The following is a 19,577-nucleotide window of genomic DNA, read 5'->3' on the forward strand; positions in this document are numbered from 1 at the left end:
CAGTATGTGCCCGGTCGTTGCTTCGTCTCAGGGAAAACAATCAACAAATCAATCAACCAACCAACCAACCAACCAATCAACCAACCAACCAATCAATCAATCAACCAACCAACCAACCAACCAACCAACCAATCAACCAACCAACCAATCAAACTCAGAACAGATCATTTGTCTGCATCCAGACAGAATCAGCAAACAGAGTGGGGAGAGCCCTTTAAGGAAAATACTGTACATGTGCCATCAGACACAGTCGTGTTTCAGTCACAGGTGCGTCCACTCCACAGGTCAAAGGTCGCACAAGAAGGAGGAAGTATAAAAATGGTATTGCTATTCGAGGTGAGACGGGTGAAAGGAAGAAGAAGCTTCTTGAGAAAAAGAACCACACACGTGAATTTAAGAAAATATTTTGATCGTCAATTAATCGTCTCTTTTTTTTTTACTCAAAAATATTCTCAGGTATCAGATTCTCCAAATGTTATATAAATTCATATCATTTCAACTGAATATCGTGGGTTGTTTTTACATTTTCTTTCATTTCTTCCTATATTTAATGAGATTAATGGATGAAATAGAATAATAATAATAATGTATTTTGTTTCCATGGTTACAGCCCGACACCAAACACAGGTTTTAATTGAGTTACTAAACACTTTCCAGCCTTTAAATGCTTCCACAAACGCACCCGTGTGGTTCTTTGTCAAAGCGCTACGCTTTGATGAAATGGAAATGCTCAGACTCGGGTATCAGTAGTGACGGGTGGCGTTGGGTTCGAGTCTCTTGGAGGCCACGACTGGTGGGTGTTTGGCTCTGATCCAGTGAGTCACAGGACCAGGACGAGCCGACCTGATTTCATTTTAAATACAAGAACAAGAACGGAGAGAAATCCCTCGGCTGCTCCTCAAAAAACCATCAGTCAGCATCGAGATCAGCGTCCAGGCTTTAACTCTCCTTGAAGAACGGGGCTCCGGGATGGGAGCTCTGATCCCAGGTCAGCGTTAGGACAGCCCAGTGTAGCTGAGGAGCAGCGGGACCAGGAAGAGCACGTTGAGGCCCACGGCGTTGTACACGATGTAGCGGTAGGGCAGCTCCACCTCCATGTGCTGCCTGGCCTTCCTCACGTCGCCGCTGGGCACGCCGAACACCCGGCACACCAGCGGGATGGTCGCCGCCTTCATCAGCGCCCGCGTGGCCATCAGCACCAGCACACCCAGGAACACCCGCAGCAGGGCCATGCCCACCAGGCCGGCGCTGAGCGCGGGCACGGCGAAGGGCAGCTGGTCCGGCGTCGGGTCGGGCATCAGGCCCAGGTGGTGGTTGATGTGTGAGGCCAGGGCCACGCCGGCGCCCGTGCCCAGGATCTGAGCGGTGTCGCCCCGCGAGGTGCTCCAGGTGTCCAGGTTGAAGGAGAAGAGGCCCAGGCCCAGGTGGAAGGAGACGATGATGAGGGGGGCGTAGCGGCACGTCAGGTTGAAGCCGTCGATCAGGTCCAGCACCGGCAGGAAGACCAGCAGGATCAGCACGCTGTACAGGACGCCGACGATGACGTCCTGGAGGACAAACGGAAGAATATATATTTTAATATTTAACGGTCATCATAGAGCCAATCACACGCAGACGTTGCATCTCGTGCGACGTAGATATGTATCTGTGTTTCCTGCTGACAGACAGAAAGGAAGCCGCGGACAGGAAGCAGGAAATCAGCTCAACGTGGCAGTGAACTCTGAAATCCAAAGGTCAACCAGCCGTGAACCGAGTGACCCCCAGCAGCAAAACCGTCAGCTGACTTCCTGCTCCCATGGCGACCCGTGTGTTGATTTGACCTTTTCACATTTAGCACCAGGAGCTCCCGCTGAACTACTGGAGAGGAAGAAAACACCTGGTCAGCATCTGGATTATTATTAGAGACACATGAGACGAGTCCCACGGTTCAGTGCTGCGGATTATTACATGAATTCTTGAATTAAAAGTGTTTTTTTTCATGATGATGATGATAATGTGTGTGTGTGTGTGTGTGTACAGTATTGACTTTGCTGCGTTGCTGTAAACCTCGGGACCTGAGCCCACATGGACGGAGACCAAGGTCCTGGCTACAGTTTAAATATCTATCCACTTAAACAAACGCTGTCAGTCATTAACGTCAAACCGCCGTCACACGCTGGCACGCCGCAGTACAAGGACGCGTTGTATTTTAAAAAGGTGACTGAGTGGCGAGATAACGGGAGGAAAGCCCTCGGCGGGTTCACTGTGATCCATCAGGGTCCTGCTGCCGCTGCAAAACCCTTATCAGGCCTATCGCTGCCTCTTAATGGCTGTGAAGGCTCATCTTCTCCTCCGCTATCACAACCCGTCTGATAGGTGGAGAAGGAGGGCGAGAGGGCGGCGTGGCGCCCTGAAGGAGCGGCTCGCGTGGTGTGATTGGGTGGATGCTTTTATCTAAAGTCTTTCTGGATCCGGTTCTCAGCACCCGTTAATACATGACAGTAAACATTTATATGATTATGTTTCTATTATTTCCTTGATTATCAGTTTGGCTTAAATATGATGTCGGAAAACAGTGAACAAGTATTCATATTCAGTTGCTTATCATAGAAAAACAACATGAAAAACAACTGAAAAATAAGAAGGGATTATGAATCTGTGATGATAATAATCAGTCACAGGGTTTGCACAGATTAAGGCAAGTAAGGATGGACATTTAAGATGAACTTTATAAGCAAAATTGAAGAAAAAAATCATCCCACACGATGCCCATGCTTCATTCTCTGCCCTGAAATCTGGGTTTAACAGACCATTTTTTATTTAATTAGTATTTCCACATGGCGCTGCTAACTGGCAGACGGCTTATCTGAGCATCAAGGCCACAAGAAAACAAACGGCAGCGGTGTGAAAGTGCTCAGCGAGCCGTCTGGTAAAAAGGCTTTTGGCAGACGTCAACATCTTCATCTTCATCTTCGTCATCGCTCTTCCTGCCGAACAGAGCGGGAGGAAGTGGTTTGATTGGCCGTGATGATTTCCAGAAGGCATTAAGTGCCCGGCGGGCCTGGCAGAGCCGACCGCTAATGGCTCGCCATGTGTGTCGGCGGCGCTCCCCTCCCTCAAACACAACAGTCCCCATGTGGAGCCTCCGGGACAGACCTCAGATCAGCTGGAAAGCAGGTCTGGTGTTATTACTTCTCTTCTGAAACGTCGTGTTTCTGAGTCGTTTGGATGTTTTTTTACTTCTCTACCATGACGACAAGCTTTTCAAGTCACTCGTGACGATATCCACGATTATCTCCATTAAAGAAATTCACCACAATCAGCTTATTGGGAGTTTTTTAAATCTATTTTATAGTTTACTTAAAGGGGAGTTTATGGGAAGTTCAGAGTTGAAGTGATTATTTAAGATGACAATCGTTATTGGTGGAAAGTTTAAATTGAAAAACGCAGAAATGGCAGAAATGTAAAGGTTACAGACAGAATTATGAGTGGGTGACTTTGAGTGACATGTGGGAACAGGAGGAGGAGGAGGAGGAGGAAGAGGAGAAACACACAGAGTACAAACTGTAACAGGAAGAAACAGTAAAAGTACTTTGTAGGAAGGAAAAAGGTGGTAAAAGTATGATAACAATGCACTGGAGTGTTTGACGATTGGAGTGACGTCAGGGTGACGCCGAGGTGGAGAGAAGCATCCGGGTCATTTAAAAAGTAAAAGTACAGAAAAACCCTCGTTTTACCGAGTCAAGAAAAATATAAAATATTGCTGAATCTGAGCTGAAATAATATTAAACCGCAGCTGGAACGGATGATAAGAAAACACGGGTCATTTCATTCAACATGTGGAATACAGTAGTTACTGATATTATTTATTATGTTTTTCCTTTTGCAGACAGCAGATGTTGAAGGAATCTTACTGGTGAACGTCTCAGTGTCAACGCCGTGATGCCGGTGATTAACTGGGCGGGGCTTTAGAATGTCTGCTACTGTTTGAATCTGGTTAAACGCCAGGAGAACGGAGGCGTGGAGGTTAAGGATCCCGAGGAGGCGGCGGGGGGGTTTGCTCCGTCGGTGACGGTGACGTGGTGAGATATCGGTGGAGGTCTTCACCGCGACACCACCTGTGCACCGCCCTTACGGAAAGTCTCCGAGCTGTGACCACAGAGAGCGTTGCCACGGCGACAGACGGCTCAACCCACGACAGCGCACCGGGAATGACTTCATGAATGAAGCTACGCCAAAACCTGAGACGCTCTTCTAAAACTCATTTCTATAAACTCTATATTTCCAGCTTTGTGTCCATTTGTTTTCCTTTTACCATCTTTAATGTTTGCATTGTGATTCATCTAAACTCATATTTGCCCTCTCTGCTGCACAATTAATTCACTCAGGATACATAGAGTTTTATCTCATCTTGTGCTTTTATATTCCCACATGTAATTATATAATGTGAATGTTCATATTGATAAAAATAATACATAATGCATACATAATGTATCCAGTACCACCTGAGGTGCTGTAGTAAGTGTGACCTTGAGGATTCACTATTTGACTGTATACTTATTAGTGACCTCGTGACCCCCGTCCCCAGTCTCTCGACAGACTCGGAGAGACTCGGTGGTGCTGCAGGTCTTTCATGACTCTACCCGTCAGTGATCTCATCTCCTTGAAAACCCTGCTGTCTGCAGAAACCATCCAAGTGAGATTAAAAAGATGCAGCAGCAGGTTTTTGCAGGCTTTAACGCCCCTCAATGCTTTATTTCCAGTAAGAATTGAGAAATGCTGCCGTTTATTGAGACAACCACTCACATCAGGCCCGAGCATGTTGAGGACATGACGTCACGTCGGTGCTGGGAAGCCTGCGTTGGTCCCAGTTAAACCCTCGTTACCGCCCACACCGAGCTTCTGTCTCAAAGTGGATTTAAATATTTTACTTTTCAGAAATTAGAGCCGCCGCACAGCCCGTTATTTTAAAAGAAAGTATGTCACTTATGTCCGTTATTTCCTCCAAAACCTGCGGTGAAGAACAGCAGCAGGACTCGAGTTGTCATTAAAACAACATTATGACTGGTGTGTGAACGCCACACGGAGCCAAACTGCACCCGAAGTTAACAGACGACCAGATGCTGACAAGCAACGGAGCATTTAAGGTTTTTTTTAGTAGAAGTCCAGTCCAGAACTCAGTCCACATGAAATCCGCATCAGATCACTTCCAGGAAACAATGAGGATCTGATGGAAGTAGGGGTCGATTCTTTTTAATTTCCTTTTAAAATGTGTTTCTGATGCAGCTGCAGTCTTTATAAAACATCAGGGAACTATTTCATTATTGTGTGTTCATTTCATGTTCTGTTAGAAGTTTTTGTTAAGTTATTCTAAATCTGAACACCTTTTGACAACTTATTATTTTACAAATATCGGTTATCGTCCTAGATGAGTAATCATTGGTGTCGGCCCTGGATATGATATTTAACTGAATATTATCTGCTCTAGCTCAACATTATCTTCACTTCACCCGTCTCCAGCAACAAGTTAAACCTGAAAGAAAGAGAATACAAAGGTGATGAATGGAGGCTCTCCGACGATAACAAAGCCCTGCTGGGTGGAAATGAGCAGCAGACAGGTGTCGGGAACACCAGTGGGTTTCTGCTTGAAAAGCGACAGGTGGAAAGGTTTCCTGTTTCACAGCCTGCATGAAGAGGTGAGTCACACCTTCATTCATTTACCTGTAGGTGTGTGATCACACTGAGCTAATACGTTAATGAGAAGTGGAAACTAAAACACCTGGTGGAGATCTGCATCCGGAGAGAACCTTTCTAGTTGAATCTGAATCTAAAACTGAGGAGGACTGGATGTCATTTCAGTTTTAAATTCAAGTAATTTGACTTTTCTGTGTAAAAATAAGTATTTTATATGTCATACGTGCATGCATGCTGTTTTTAATACAAACTGTAACAAAACTGTGAGTCAAATGTTTGCGGAGGGTCCATTTTTGGTGAAATTGTCAAACTAGCCGGAAAAATTAGACACATTTCCAGCTTTTCAGTACTTGTGCTGTAAATACAAGTGTGTGTGTGTGTGTGTGTGTGTGTGTGTGTGTGTGTTTCCCATAACGTCTGCGGTTACAGGTGTGTGACCGCTGGGCTGACATCAGACTCCGGCTTGACTCTGGACTCTGATACGGTTTCCCACCACGTCAGCTATCGTGTTCAAAAACGGACAGAATGACGACATACCGGCACTGCAGGTGGCAACGCCGACACCGTGTGTGTGTGTGTGTGTGTGTGTGTGTGTGTGTGTGTGTGTGTGTGTGTGTGTGTGTGTGTGTGTGTGGACGTACCAGGACCGAGTGCATTCCCATGTAGATCCGGCTGACACAGACCAGCAGACACCAGCAGAGAGCCAAGCTGAAGCCCAGTGAGAACGAGTACTGTGGAGGTGAAAGGACACGGGTTCAGCAGGGTTACCAAACCTTTTCAAGTCAAATTCAAGCACTTTTCAAGGTGCATTTCCATGCTTTTCCAGCCCCTTCCAGCTGTGGTAAACTCCATCTTTGTATCAATCCAATGGTCAGTATTCAGTCTATTTATTCTGTCAATTGTTCATCACATTAAATGAGATGTTATTGTCCTCTAAACAACCAACATGATGTTTGGAGACAGCTTTTTACAGAAGGACCACAAATGAAAGGAAAACTAATTCCACTAACAGATCCACAGAAATATAATCACCAACTATTTTCATCATCTGTTCATCATCAAAAGTCATTTTTCATAAAGAAATGTCAGAAAATGCTGTTTTCAGTCCCTCAAATATGGAGATCTTCTTTTCTCTGTTCTATCATAGATGTCATCACATACAACACACATTTCAAGACCTTTAGTCTAAATCCAAGCACTTTCCAAACCTTGGAAACACACACTAAAAATTCAAGTGTTTTCAAGGATTTCCAGCACCGTACCAACCCTGAAACAGATTACTTTTGATTAACTGATGAATCCATTGATGTTGGATATTCATAATTTTGCATATCTTAGAAGCATATATAATCTATGCATATCTACACTCTGACTTTGGTCTGAACTCACTGACTCAACATTATACAACACTTAACCTATATCTGTTAATGAGTCTCTGCATCAAGGCTAACCTCTCAGACTCCGGCATGTTTATTGTTCTGCTCCGGAGATACAATGATGATAAAACGGTGTGTGTGTGTGTGTGTGTGTGTGTGTGTGTGTGTGTGTGTGTGTGTGTGTGTGTGTGTGTGTGTGTGTGTGTGTGTGTGAGAGAGAGAGAGAGAGAGAGAGAGAGAGCTGGAGGATTTTGTTCAGTGTACAGTTTGTAACAGGTCTCGATAACATGTCACAGTCATTTCATGGACCTCGTAAATATTTCAGCAAAACCTGCAGGTTCCTAATCAGCTGAACTACTCGACGCTGCAGGTCGGAACTCAGTGCTGTGCATTTTGTAATCAGCGTAAACTGCAAAAAAGAGCCAGCTTGCAGTTTTTTCCCAGCTTGGATCTATGTAACATGAATGAACGGCTTAAAAATCAGATCCTGAGCCATGAGACCTGCATGTGATGTGTTACTGAACACTCAACAGGCCAGTTGTATGTAAATCAGCACGATGCACAGGAAACCAAAGAGAACCAAAACTCACAAACTGAATCAAATCAAAAAGACACACGAAAACCTGGCATCACAAAGCCTCTGGTCCACACAAGGTAATAGTTCACTATGGTTATTTTCTCAGTAGGAAATGTCCATATTTGGACTGTGGAGGAGCGATGGGTGGATCTGACGAAACTTACAAAGCTGCGAACAAAGTTAGCTTCTGGTGGCCAGCCCCCTGGTGGCCAGCAGAGAAAATGACACGTTTAAGACACTTCGGCATTGGCTTCACTTCCCAAAACAGTCCAAAAGACAAAGATATTCATTTTTTTTTTTCATATTAACAATAGAGAAGCTGTGAATAAAAGAAGGTATATTAGGCATTTAAATGTGGAAAATAACACATTTTCTGTCAACTGACTAATTCGCTTTTTCACTGATTGTTCCGGCTCTAAAATAAAGAGTGATACGAGCGGCGACATGCCGGCCTGCAGCGTGATCGCAGCCAGAAAGAGAGAAAAAGGAAAATGAGTGACAGCATGAGCCGGGAGAAAAGAGACGACGGAGGAAAGCTGCTGAGGTTTGCACACTTGCTTAAAAAGCCTTTTGTTCTCTTCATTGTTGTGGAGACAGCTCAGATTTCCTCTCGCGGACCAGAACTACGTGACAACCCCCCCAGACCATCCCTGGGACTCCACACCTCCAGCCTTCTGCTGCATCACAGCTGGTTGTTGGTGCTAGACGCTTCATTAAAAACAGGGAGAAGAATACGCTTCAACACGCAGCTACCAGCTGCTAGATGCAAATAAGTGTCATGAACTTCCATTTTATTGTGTAAATAGAGATAATAATTCAACATTCACGATGACCAGATGCCCAGAATCACATATCAGTAAGAGTAAATAATTGATTAGATTCATTTATAAATGCCATGTGTGAAAGGTATTTATGAACCCTTGGAGTGTCATGTTAACTTCTACGTGTTATCAAAGTGTTTCAAGGTGACTGAATTAAAAACAAGCAGTAAACTGGAAGAAGATGCCAATGACGGTCATTGGACGTGTTTTTACAACCTGCATTATTGGCCTGATGGATAAAAACGAATGGATATAAAAAGCTTTTTTACGGCAGGACTTCCTGGGCTAATGTATTCCTGTAATGGAGATAACGTATCTACCAGAGAAGTGCACAGCTCGGATTTATTTACCTGCCTTTTATCCACATGCTGGTTTCACAGCTCTCACTGTTTATTGGAAAATTAAATACGATTTATTTATATGATTTACTGGCAGATCATTAACCCCACACTTTTTCTGTCCTGTTCTAAAAGTTATGTTTTGTGCTCTGTAATTAAAAAGAAAAGTTGTGTTCTTTTTTTATTTTTTGGTTTGTGACCACGAACCTGCAGAACTAATGTCCTTCCCATCAGCCTCGGTTTTGTGTGTAGCACGCTAACGTCGTCACTAACTTCAGAAATCGATTTACTGCCAATTTGCCTCGGCATACGTAAGAGGAAAGGAAGTCAAATATATGGGTTTGAAAATGAAAGGAGCTTTGCGGTGTGTAAAACAAAGAGGAAGTTCGTGTTTCTTCATTTTAAATCGCTAATCTAATTTCTAGCAGCAGAACACGATGCGATTTTTACAGAGATAATTTAGTGTGATCTCACTCTGCTGCTCCTTATATGTGACTGTCTGGTTACAGGAAGAAATTCAAGCACTTTTCAAGCATTTCAAGCACTTTATTCTTAACCACTTTTCAAACCTTGGAAAACACCACACCACAAGTGTTTTCAAGGATTTCCAGCACTCGTACGAACCCTGCAGACAGACTCTCCTACAGGTGAGGCCTCTTTCAAAACCTACGTTTAGAGCAGAGGGAGATAGGAATGTGTGTGTGTGTGTGTGTGTTTCGAGGGAAGGCGAGGAGGGAAGCGAGGAAACCGTCTGCGGAGGGATGTCGTCCTGCGACCGCCGGCGGTGCTGCAGCGGTTCGCCTCGCGCAAACTTTTATGGACACGCTGGTGTTTTTTCTTTTTCTTGTTGTGTGTGTTGTGTGTGTGTGGCTTGTGGCTCTCTGCACACTGCTTATTGACTGTTAGCCGTCACGTGACATGCTGTACTAACACACACACACTTAAACCACAGCTCCCAGGGTGTGCTGTGTTTGACTTGCCAACATGGAAACCCGTCTGGTTTTTGAGGCTTACAAACCAAACTTGTGAAAATCCTTCTCGTGTTGAAAGTCTTTAATGCCACCAAAAAAAAAAATAAAAAAAATAAAAAGACCTAATTACTTAGAATTGTTATTATGATGTGTTTAATCTGGGAACTAGAAACACCAAATGTCAAATAGAGGGAAAAACGTCCTAAAAGTCTAAAGTACTTTCTCTCGGCAGTGAAAACAGCGTGTAGAAGTCGGCGTGGGCGTTGGGAAACGTTCTACTGTTAAACTCAGGAAGAAGCCGTACGGTTCCCACCGAGTGTTCCAGCTAAGGGAGAGGAAGTCTCACACAAAGCCTGTTTACCATAACGTTTTCTGTCCCGGCTCTTATCAGGGTTTATATGATGCCTTCGTCTTTTCTGCAACTCTTCTATTCTCCTCTTCATCCTTCTGCTGCTCTCCATCACTCATCCTCCCCTCTTATCTCCCCTACGTATACCTCCTTCCTCCCCCACACTCGTCTGAATTAATCCCATCCTCCTCTCTAATCTCTAATTCCTCCCTCATTTATTACTTTTCCTCTCCTCGAGCTGCTCTTTTTTTTTCTGTCCCCATCGTCGCCACCCATATTACAGTCTGACCAGTAACTTCCATGCAACAGACACATCTGGCTCTGGTTAATGTCGGGAGCTGGAGGGCGGTTCGGATGGGAGGAGGACCGGCTTCATCCAGATCCAAACATTCCTGTTCTGCTGAGACAAGTCGGCCGAAGAGGCGGTTCATCAGGGGGAAACTCACCGGGGATGTGAAGGAAACCCCGTCTCCGAAGAGTTATTATCACCTCGATGAACCCGACGAAATGTTCCCCTTTTTGCTCGTACGCACAAGTTAAGATTATCTCAAGTCGTACGAAGACTTTGAAATGATCATTCAAGGCCGAGAGCGAGTTCCAGGTCACTCCCCTCATCCCTAAACTTGCAGTTTCGCCTTCTATGACTGTGACTGTGCTGCTGTCTGAACAATATTGTGTCTGTGTTTCCACAGGCTCTCCACCAAAGTAATAACAGCAGGGATAACTGCAGCTCTATGGAGAATGAGAATGATGAGGACAACAACCACATGAAAGTCAACGTTGGTTATAAGTAAAATAACATTTCTGTGGAATTGAGGAGAAACTGAAAAGAAAAATATTGCTAGACGAAGGAAATCCTGAGTTGTATTTAGGAGAAAGATAAGAAAACCATTTCACATCATGAAGAAACACGCAGGAACACCACTTTAAATGTCGTGTGCTCATTAGTTTCTTTAAATGAGTCGTTCTGCATGAAACAAAAAGCATAAAGGACGACTTATCGACTTAAGAGATCTTAGCCGACTAAGACCAAAATCTATCTCATCAATAAGCTGTATTAGAGCAGGATAGTAATGGCTTAACGTAGAAGCTGCAACAGAGATCATTTTATCATTAGTGATTATTAGTGCAGAGGAAAAAAACCCATATGTGAGGTGTTCATTGCAGATATCAGCATATTGATTTTAAGCCTTTTGGGAAAAGGGAAGTTGGAAGTCTGTTTGGTGTTAAGTTATGTAGCAAAACAAAAAATAATGATATAAAAAATAAAATAGATGTTGCCCATTATTTGGAGATTTTAAATTCCAATTTCTTATCATTTTTTTTATTATTTTAATACCAATTATCGCCTTACTTTAAGCTGAATTGATGAATTGGATGCCTTTTAAGGGTCTTATCTGGTGTTCCACATGAACAAGAAAGACCTGCGCTCCACAAACAACCCTGAACTTATCTTAGAGCCCCACACTCGGAGGTCAGAGGGCAGCTTCTCTTATCTCCGGCTCCGGCAGACGTGCAGGGAGGCGGCGGGTCGTAAATCAATCGCACCCCTGCTCTCGTCTGCCGTGATTCAAACAACACAATACCCGGGATCCCACGCATTTTTGTTTTAAAAACTCTGGGCTTCTTCCCCCACCATCCTTCCTACACCTAAATCATGATGATGTGGAGAACATGACACGGCATTATTTAGATGTCTAATCAACAAGAAGTGGTGATCAGTGCAGGTTCTGGCCTAAAAAGTGCTCTGAAACCTAAAGATATTACATTTACAATCATAAAATAGAAAAAAACGGAAAATGCTCATCATTTAGATGATTTATTTTTTTTTGCTACAAAAAATGATTCAAACAAAAATAGTTGCCGTTAAATGATCAAATTGAGGACGATAACCGCCGGCATCCTCGTCTCTCAGTTCTACGAGAACCAAATGGACTTCAATGAGACAATGGAAGCGGACTGTGCAAACTTTCTGTTGGCTTTTTGCAGACTGGACACAATGCAGTGTTTGTTCCTCCTGAGTGAACGGGAGGAGACGACGGAAAAGGACCAACAGAGATCGGCCATGTGTCGTTATGAATCATATTGGGACACTTTCTGCTCACTCGGTCAAAGTTGAGCAACGTGGTGGAAGTCTGTTTGGATGTGCACGCTCATCATTGCTTATTGACCTTTTACATCCCTGTTTGCAGACTTACAATTAACAATAGACAATTAACTATTGGCCTATAAAATGTAAAAAAAAAAAATGCTTAAAAAAAAAAGTGAAAAATGTCCCTCACAACTACCCACGTTTCTTTTGCTTGAACAAAACAACAAAAATCCCAATATATTTTTGCCTCTAATATGAGCCGATGAATCGATTATATAATTTCTGTTGATCTGGCCTCCTCCTTTCTGTTGTTTAGTGGACATTTTAGCACCACAGGCCCGTCCACTGGCTGCAGGACTCTGTTGTGACCTCCGTGAGCTTGATTTCACCGTGGCAACACGACGTGCTCGTACGGCCCAACGGCTCATTAACCATTAATGACGCAGCTTCAGAGGGCAAAGTCTCAGTGATCCGGTGTGACGAGTTTCCACTGGGCAGATGCTGTCATCTTTGTTTGCTTTATCACTTAGTGAAATGTGTGTGAGGCCATGTGTGCACACGTTTCTGCACACTTTTCGGGACTTTATATGCAGGCTAACTCATATTAAGTCAGTATAATATAATTCATCCTTATAACACCATATGCATGGGAACATATAGAAGGAGAATTGCATTTCTGTTTGAACTTAAAGTCCGACTGTTAAGTGTTCAAAATGAGGGAGACTAAAGACCTATTTCCAAGAAGCTAATGAGCACGTCTCACAAGGTTAATGTGAATTTAAAGGGATTTCTTACGGAGAAACTCAGGCTACGTTCGCTAAAAACAGGACCGTTTTTCCTTTCCGTTTTAGAAACGATCCACATTCACACTAATCTGTTAAAAACAAACCTAAAAAAGATGTAGCGTGCATGCCAGGCCAGTAGGTGGCGGTGCAGGTAAATAATCTGTCTCCGCTAGTCAGCAAATCGTACACCGTTGGAGGAGCGTTAATACAGAAAAAAAAATATATAGGCCTATATAAAAACATAATTATCAGTTAACGACACAAACACAGGTCGGGAATCCGCCGTCGCTAACGTCGTTTTCTTACTCACGCACTGCAAGCGTAACACAAGTGTGCAAAGTGGAGCCGTGACGTCACCGTTTCCACGGGGACCAGGTTTTGCCCGTTTACACTGCGACACTGGAGATGCGGCAAAGATGTCACTCTGGCAACCGGTTTCAAATGTTTTTTTTGTTTTGGTTTGCAGCCTCCACAAAAATGCTGTTGTCATGGCAACCAAAGGCCAGAACGTGAAAAATACTTTTGCGTATTTATTTTCTCGGATGGGTCTTTAAAACGATTTCAACATAACAATCGGTTATTCAACAAAACTGTATGAGTGTTGATCGACTTCAGTTTCTTCAGTTTAAAAATACATACTATACTATTTTATGATGCTTGCTGGTCAGTTTATCACTCATATATATATATACACAAAATTAATATATGTGTTGATTCAACAAGGCCTTTTGGAGACTGTGGTTTGAGATGCTGTTAACATACATGTGTGCCAGCCTCTTCAGCATTATTTATAGAACTTTGTGTGGTTTACGCAAATGTTAAAATGTGCTCTATCATCAGTTTGTGTTAATCAGTGTTGCTGAATATGCAAATAAATGAGGAACTTTCCCAGTTTCCTTCAGAGGGAATCAGGAGGAAGTAACTCGTGCAAACTTCTCCTTCTCTGTCTTCTGCATTTAAACATGTTGAAATATAAGTAAATAAAAGCATGCCTGACTGTACCTCCCAGCGGCCGTAGGTCATGATGAACAGGGAGAAGGGGATGGCCGTGCCCGACATGGCGTGCGTGGACGGCATGCTGTACTCGGAGTTGTAGAACATCTCCACCTTGACGACGGGCGGCGAGGCGGGCCGGGACCAGCCGATCACGTCCTTGGTGCACTGGCCCAGGTACATGACCCAGACCCAGACCATGATGAGCCTCCGGCCCACGAAGGCGTCCACGTTCCAGATGACGAAGGGGAAGAAGGTGATGTAGAAGAGCTCGTTGCCCAGCTCGGTGCCGAAGGTGAACATGTAGTACAGGAGCCGGTTCCCGATGAGGAACTCCTGGCCCGCGTCGCCCGTCAGAGAGTTCTTGCGGAGCGGCTTCACCGTGCTGACGTCGCCGCCCTTCTCCCCGGAGGAGTCCGCGCGGGCCCCACCACCAACAACACCGCCGCTGCGACCGTTGCTGCCCACACAAAGCGCTTCACCGCCGGCGGTCGCCGCGGACACGAGCGCCCCGTTCCGGGGAGGATTCACGCTCTCCTCCCCTCGGTTACTCACGACGTCCGAATCCGCGACCCTCTTCCGAGGAACACCCGCCGCCGTCTGCACTCTCTCCCCCTCCCCAGCTCCGATGCCCGCCGGCGTTTCGCTCTCATTCCCCGCCGCGGTGACGCGGTGATGGCAAGCCCCGTTGTTGTGCGAGTGAGTCCGGTCAGCTTCCTTGCCGCTGCCGCCGGTTCTTGAAAACGTCCCGTGTACCCCACAGAAGCGCTGGAAGCGGGCGACGAGGTGGGGGTCTTGGAGGTAGCGGTACAGGTCTACCAAACGGTTACTTTTCTCCATGTTTATTAACTCAACCCCCCCTCACACACACGGCTGATAGAAGGAGCACGGACTCCGCTACTTTCTCCCCTCCTCCTCCCGCAAACAGTGGACGATGAGGACGCTAGCTCTGCGGGCTAACGTTAGCTAGCTAACAGGAGCACCATGACAGAACCGTTTTTTGTTTGTTTTTTTAAACTACAACAAGTTATAACGGCGGATAACGTAAATGGTGCTAAAATAATAAATAAAAAGTTAATTGGTGTTTCCGGTAAGGCGATAGCGGACTAACGGGTCCCGGTCTTGTTCGACAGCGTCCGGATCAGCGACCCCGCTATCTGAGTGGTTTCCTCCAACTGACAGATCTACGCGGACTGGAGCACTCTGGGGGGGGAGGGGGGGCGCGCGCCTTCCTTGATGCCTTCAAGTGCCCTCGGAAATGTCGCAATTATTTGGTGACGTTCAAACGGAGCAGATTCAGGGCCCAAATTTTTTTATTTTTTCCCCGGGAATTTCTGGGGGGGGGGGGGGGTATTATCGCTTGTATACTTCTACTTACTAGGACGAACATATAATACATACAGTACATAGTATATATTTTAGTAGTATATTAATATATATATATTACTATATTGGTGGGAGCACTTAAAGGCAACAGTAGTTCCAGCGCGTACGCACAATAGAATTACAACAGAAGTGACGTGACCGCGCTTCGTGTGTACCCTTAAAAAAAGACTGAAGAACACAGACAGACAGACAGACAGATAGATAGATAGATAGATAGATAGATAGATAGATAGATAGATAGATAGATAGATAGATAACAAATCCCCGAAAAATATAATAACACACTGTCACCTCACATACTTTATTTGATTATCAATCACCTGAAAAAAGTTTACTGGCCCTTTTTCAAAATAGTTTATCTTAAATATGGAATATGCATTTTCATCAAAATATAAATTCTTGTTTTAAAATATCAAGCTTCTCTTTAATAGTTGCCTGCAGTTTGTTGTTGTTGTTGTTGTTGTTGTTTTCCGTTGTAGTGATTGTTACTCAGATGCAAGCATACATTAAATAATACAGAAAAAAAAAGAAATAGTGTTGAGTGTCAACAATGCAGTTGCTGCATTGCTACAACCAGACTGACTGTTAGAAAATATGGAATATAACATCAATTTAAAGACATTCTGCTCTCTGAAATTTAGCTGCAAAACATCACAGATCTGGAAAAAAAAAATTGGTAGCAGAAAATAAAATGTTGTGATTTCCCTTTAAAAAAAATACAAAACATTCTTTCACTTTAGAATAAAAAAAAGGAAACCAGTAAAGAAAGATATGTATCCCTTTTGGTAAAACAACTTTAAACCCCTGTATATTTAGCATTATAAGCACTATATAAACATTATACCATGCTTTAATAAGGTTGTATGCAGACATAAGAACATGTTAACTGTCTATTAATGTCCAATATTTGTTGCTAATTATAACTTGGATTATGAAGACATATTTTATACTATTATATCTGTGATTTACTATATTCCATTGACCTACAGGGGGAGTTGCATTAGTTGCAGCAATGTGTCACAAACAATTAATTAAATGTTTATATACTGCTTATAAATGCTAAATTGTGGGGGTTTTCTTGATCAGATACTTGCATTGTGAGATTTAATAATCAGCCACTAAAAATGGCTTTGAGATGAATTATTCTACCAGCAGAGGGCAGCAAAACACAGGACATCAAATACAGAGAGAAAGAGTCTTCCCACAGGCTGTAAACGCACCTCAGATAAGTGCATCTCAATGACAGCACGATGATTCACACAGTCCAGGGAATGTTGCACAGAATAATTTCATAAATCACGTTGAAAAGAAGAGAAGCACACATTCTCCACGCAAGCCAAAAGTATCGCCTGCAGTCTGTAAATCCCTGAATACGCTCACGGTTTCACATGAGCAACAAAAACAATATTAAAAAATCAAAACCCACAACATCAACGGCCCGAGTCTCTCACATTTGCACGCACGGTTAGCGGCGGCAGGGTTTGACATCAGCATCAGAGACCCTGTTGATCCTGAAGCAGAAGGTTTTCATTTTCTTTAATCCACCTCGTTGCAAGGAGGATACAAGAGGAGGTGACATCCTGGCAAAAACGGACAAAACAGACCCCACGACACACTAACCCTCAAAAAGGGGGTTTTCAGCCACCACAGCAGTCTTTTTTCCTTCCCCTGGTGGTCCTCCTACACGTCCTGTATATAACGCTGCTTTTGAAAAGAGGCAGTGAGCGTTTGGATGGTCAGCCGTTGTCGTCCAGGTCGTAGAGGAGGACCTGGCGGTTGGGGGGGAGGCCCGGGCAGCCACCCAGGCCGTACAAGCATCCGGCCGACGGGGAGCAGGGCACCAGCCGGTAATGCTGAAGCTCCTCCAGGCCGAACGCTGGAGAGCAGCAGTCCATCACCAGCACCTTCACCCTCTTCCTGTCCGGGTACAACAGCTTCTGCTGGCCCCTCTCTCCAATCACCTTCTCCTCCTCCTCTTCTTCTTCTCCTTCTCCCTCCTCTTCTACTTCTTCTTCTTCCTCCTCCTCCTCCTCGGCATCCAGCTCCTCCTCCTCATGGTGGATCTTCCTCAGCAGGTTGTTGATGAGGACGGAGCGCCGCAGGTAGGCCTCGGGGTCCTCCAGGAACCTCAGCTTCTCCAGGGACAGCTTCAGGATGCAGCTCCGGTCCTCCTGCAGGATCAGGTGCTGCAGATGACAAAGTAGAAACAGCAGTGGGATCAGTGTTTTTACAGAGGTACCTTTATACGTTTACCACCGAGGTGGATATCAGGATATACGCTTACACTTGTAGCTCTCAGTCAAAGCTCAAACATTCATGAAAATCAAAGAATTCTCAAGTGTAATATCATCAAGACCACATTAAATGTCTGACAAATGAGGCCATTACATCAAGAAATGTCACTAAATAAAAAGTTTAAAACTAGAAAATGTACCAGTACATAACGCTTACCATCTCATATTCACGATATTGTTAATAATAATCTAAAATAGCCGTAATTTTGAAGTTTTTGGACTTTTACCAAGATAAAATACTCTAAATATTATTATATGTTTGGACAAGGTACAGTGATATATATTTGAGAAAGATTAGTATTTCTTGGCTATAATTGGCATTTAAATTTCCTCGTCAGCGCTTTTGGGAAAAAAACAGCAGATTGTAAAGTGAATAAATGGCTTATGGATTATTAAAGTCGGGAACATTTCTGAGAAACCATTTATCGAGTTTCACCTTCTTTTTTAGCGCTTTATTTATAGATTATAGACATTAACATACACTCAAGGTACAAATATGTACAGCGATTAATAATAATATTAACAATGATAATAATTTTAGGGGGAAAACGTATCTCTTAGCTCATACAAACGAGCTAAAACAGTCATATGATAATCTGCTGAAGATTTCTGCTGATCATCCAAAACCTGAAAAAATGATCCTGTGACAAATGAGAGAAATGATCTGATGTGATCAATTCCCTTCTTTTCCAAAAAGAGATTGCAAAAAGCAGATTTTATGGTTATATGAAGTTTAATATATAACATTAAGTTTCTTATTCTGATTTTTGCTTTCTCCAAAAAGGGAACCATCAATTCAAGAGTCGAAAGCTGGATCAGGATTTCAATGTGAAGTGAATTCTGTCATGAATATGAAGGTTTCATCTGCATAGAAGCGGAGAAAGAGAGTGTGGAAGCGTATATATAGAAGTTAGAAGCGTATATAGTATCACACACTCTTTTGTGCGTGGCGGTTGAAAGCTGAAGGCTGTAGGAATAAAATGAAAGTAGACGGTGGCGGCTTGGAAAGAAAACGCTGATGATGAAAGGTTTCGTACTTTTTGAAAATATCCATGTAGGCCTCCATGTAAATCCTCCTCCTCCGCATATTTCCTCTTGAAGTAAGCAACTTTCGACGTTGTTGAATGGTTTGGTCTCTCTCACAGGGAAGGGGCTGCTGGAGGCAAGGACACACAATTAGACTACAAGTATAACAGAGGGAATGCTGGGAAACTGATTTTTACAAGATGATTTGTGCGCTCGGAGGTCAAAATCATAGAGAGAGGATTTAAGGTTTTACTTTCAGTTTACTGATGTGTTTTGTATAAAGTTACTTTCATTCAACTGAGAACCAATCAGCAAAAGGTTAATAAAGTCATGTGATCAACTGAAATTCAATTAAAGCTTGTTACGACCTTTTCAACAGCAAGTCATATAATTAGAAGGCTGATACTAATTGAGGCTGCCAAGGAACAATCATTTAGTCCTAATTACAGTATATCAAGCAATCAGAAGTAAAGAGGTGAAAATCAGACATCAAATTACACATTTACATTTACGCTTCATTACTTCAACTGCTGATTGTGAAAACTGTCGTAGACTTCCACGGAGAAGATAATCGACCTTGAGTCAAGACTTTTTTTTTTAACATTTGACACTTCAAAAATCTGCAGTGAAACCGAGTTAATGAGGCTCTCCATGGTTACCTTTAAAGCTGCTATAATCCATATTAATCCGTCTCAAATGTGTCTCCGCGACGAACTCACACTTTTTAAGATCGTTTACTCACAAAAAAAGATAGAGTTGTTGAGCATTTAGCAGCTAAAGAGACACATATGTTCCTCAGGGGTGGAGGAGACCAAACCAGAGCTACAAGGAAATCTAATTATGACGTGTAAAAGAAGCATATTCACCATTTTAAAGTCAAGCTGAAATGAAAAACA

At 43.5% G+C, this 19,577-nt stretch overlaps 2 protein-coding genes across 2 annotated transcripts in view; both read right to left on the reverse strand.

The window, feature by feature from the left end:
- Positions 1-457: 457 nt before the first annotated feature.
- Positions 458-15,139, reverse strand: sgpp1b (sphingosine-1-phosphate phosphatase 1b). Its single transcript, XM_084014157.1, has 3 exons — positions 13,985-15,139; positions 6,315-6,404; positions 458-1,547 (listed from the first exon to the last, which is right to left on the reverse strand). The coding sequence occupies exons 1-3, from the start codon at positions 14,813-14,815 to the stop codon at positions 996-998; spliced, it is 1,473 nt and encodes a 490-aa protein (XP_083870283.1). The 5' UTR covers positions 14,816-15,139; the 3' UTR covers positions 458-995.
- Positions 15,140-15,648: 509 nt separating this feature from the next.
- Positions 15,649-19,577, reverse strand: part of LOC311016281 (uncharacterized protein) — a gene marked incomplete at its 5' end in the record, with an annotated part of 7,951 nt that continues 4,022 nt past the window's right edge. The window contains one exon of the mRNA XM_084013882.1: positions 15,649-17,547. Within this exon, the coding sequence (XP_083870008.1) occupies positions 17,098-17,547 (450 nt within the window). The 3' untranslated portion in view covers positions 15,649-17,097. The remainder of the gene's footprint in view (positions 17,548-19,577) is intronic.

This window comes from Eutrigla gurnardus, assembly GCF_963514095.1.
Source record: "Eutrigla gurnardus genome assembly, chromosome: 7".
NCBI lineage: Eukaryota > Metazoa > Chordata > Actinopteri > Perciformes > Triglidae > Eutrigla > Eutrigla gurnardus.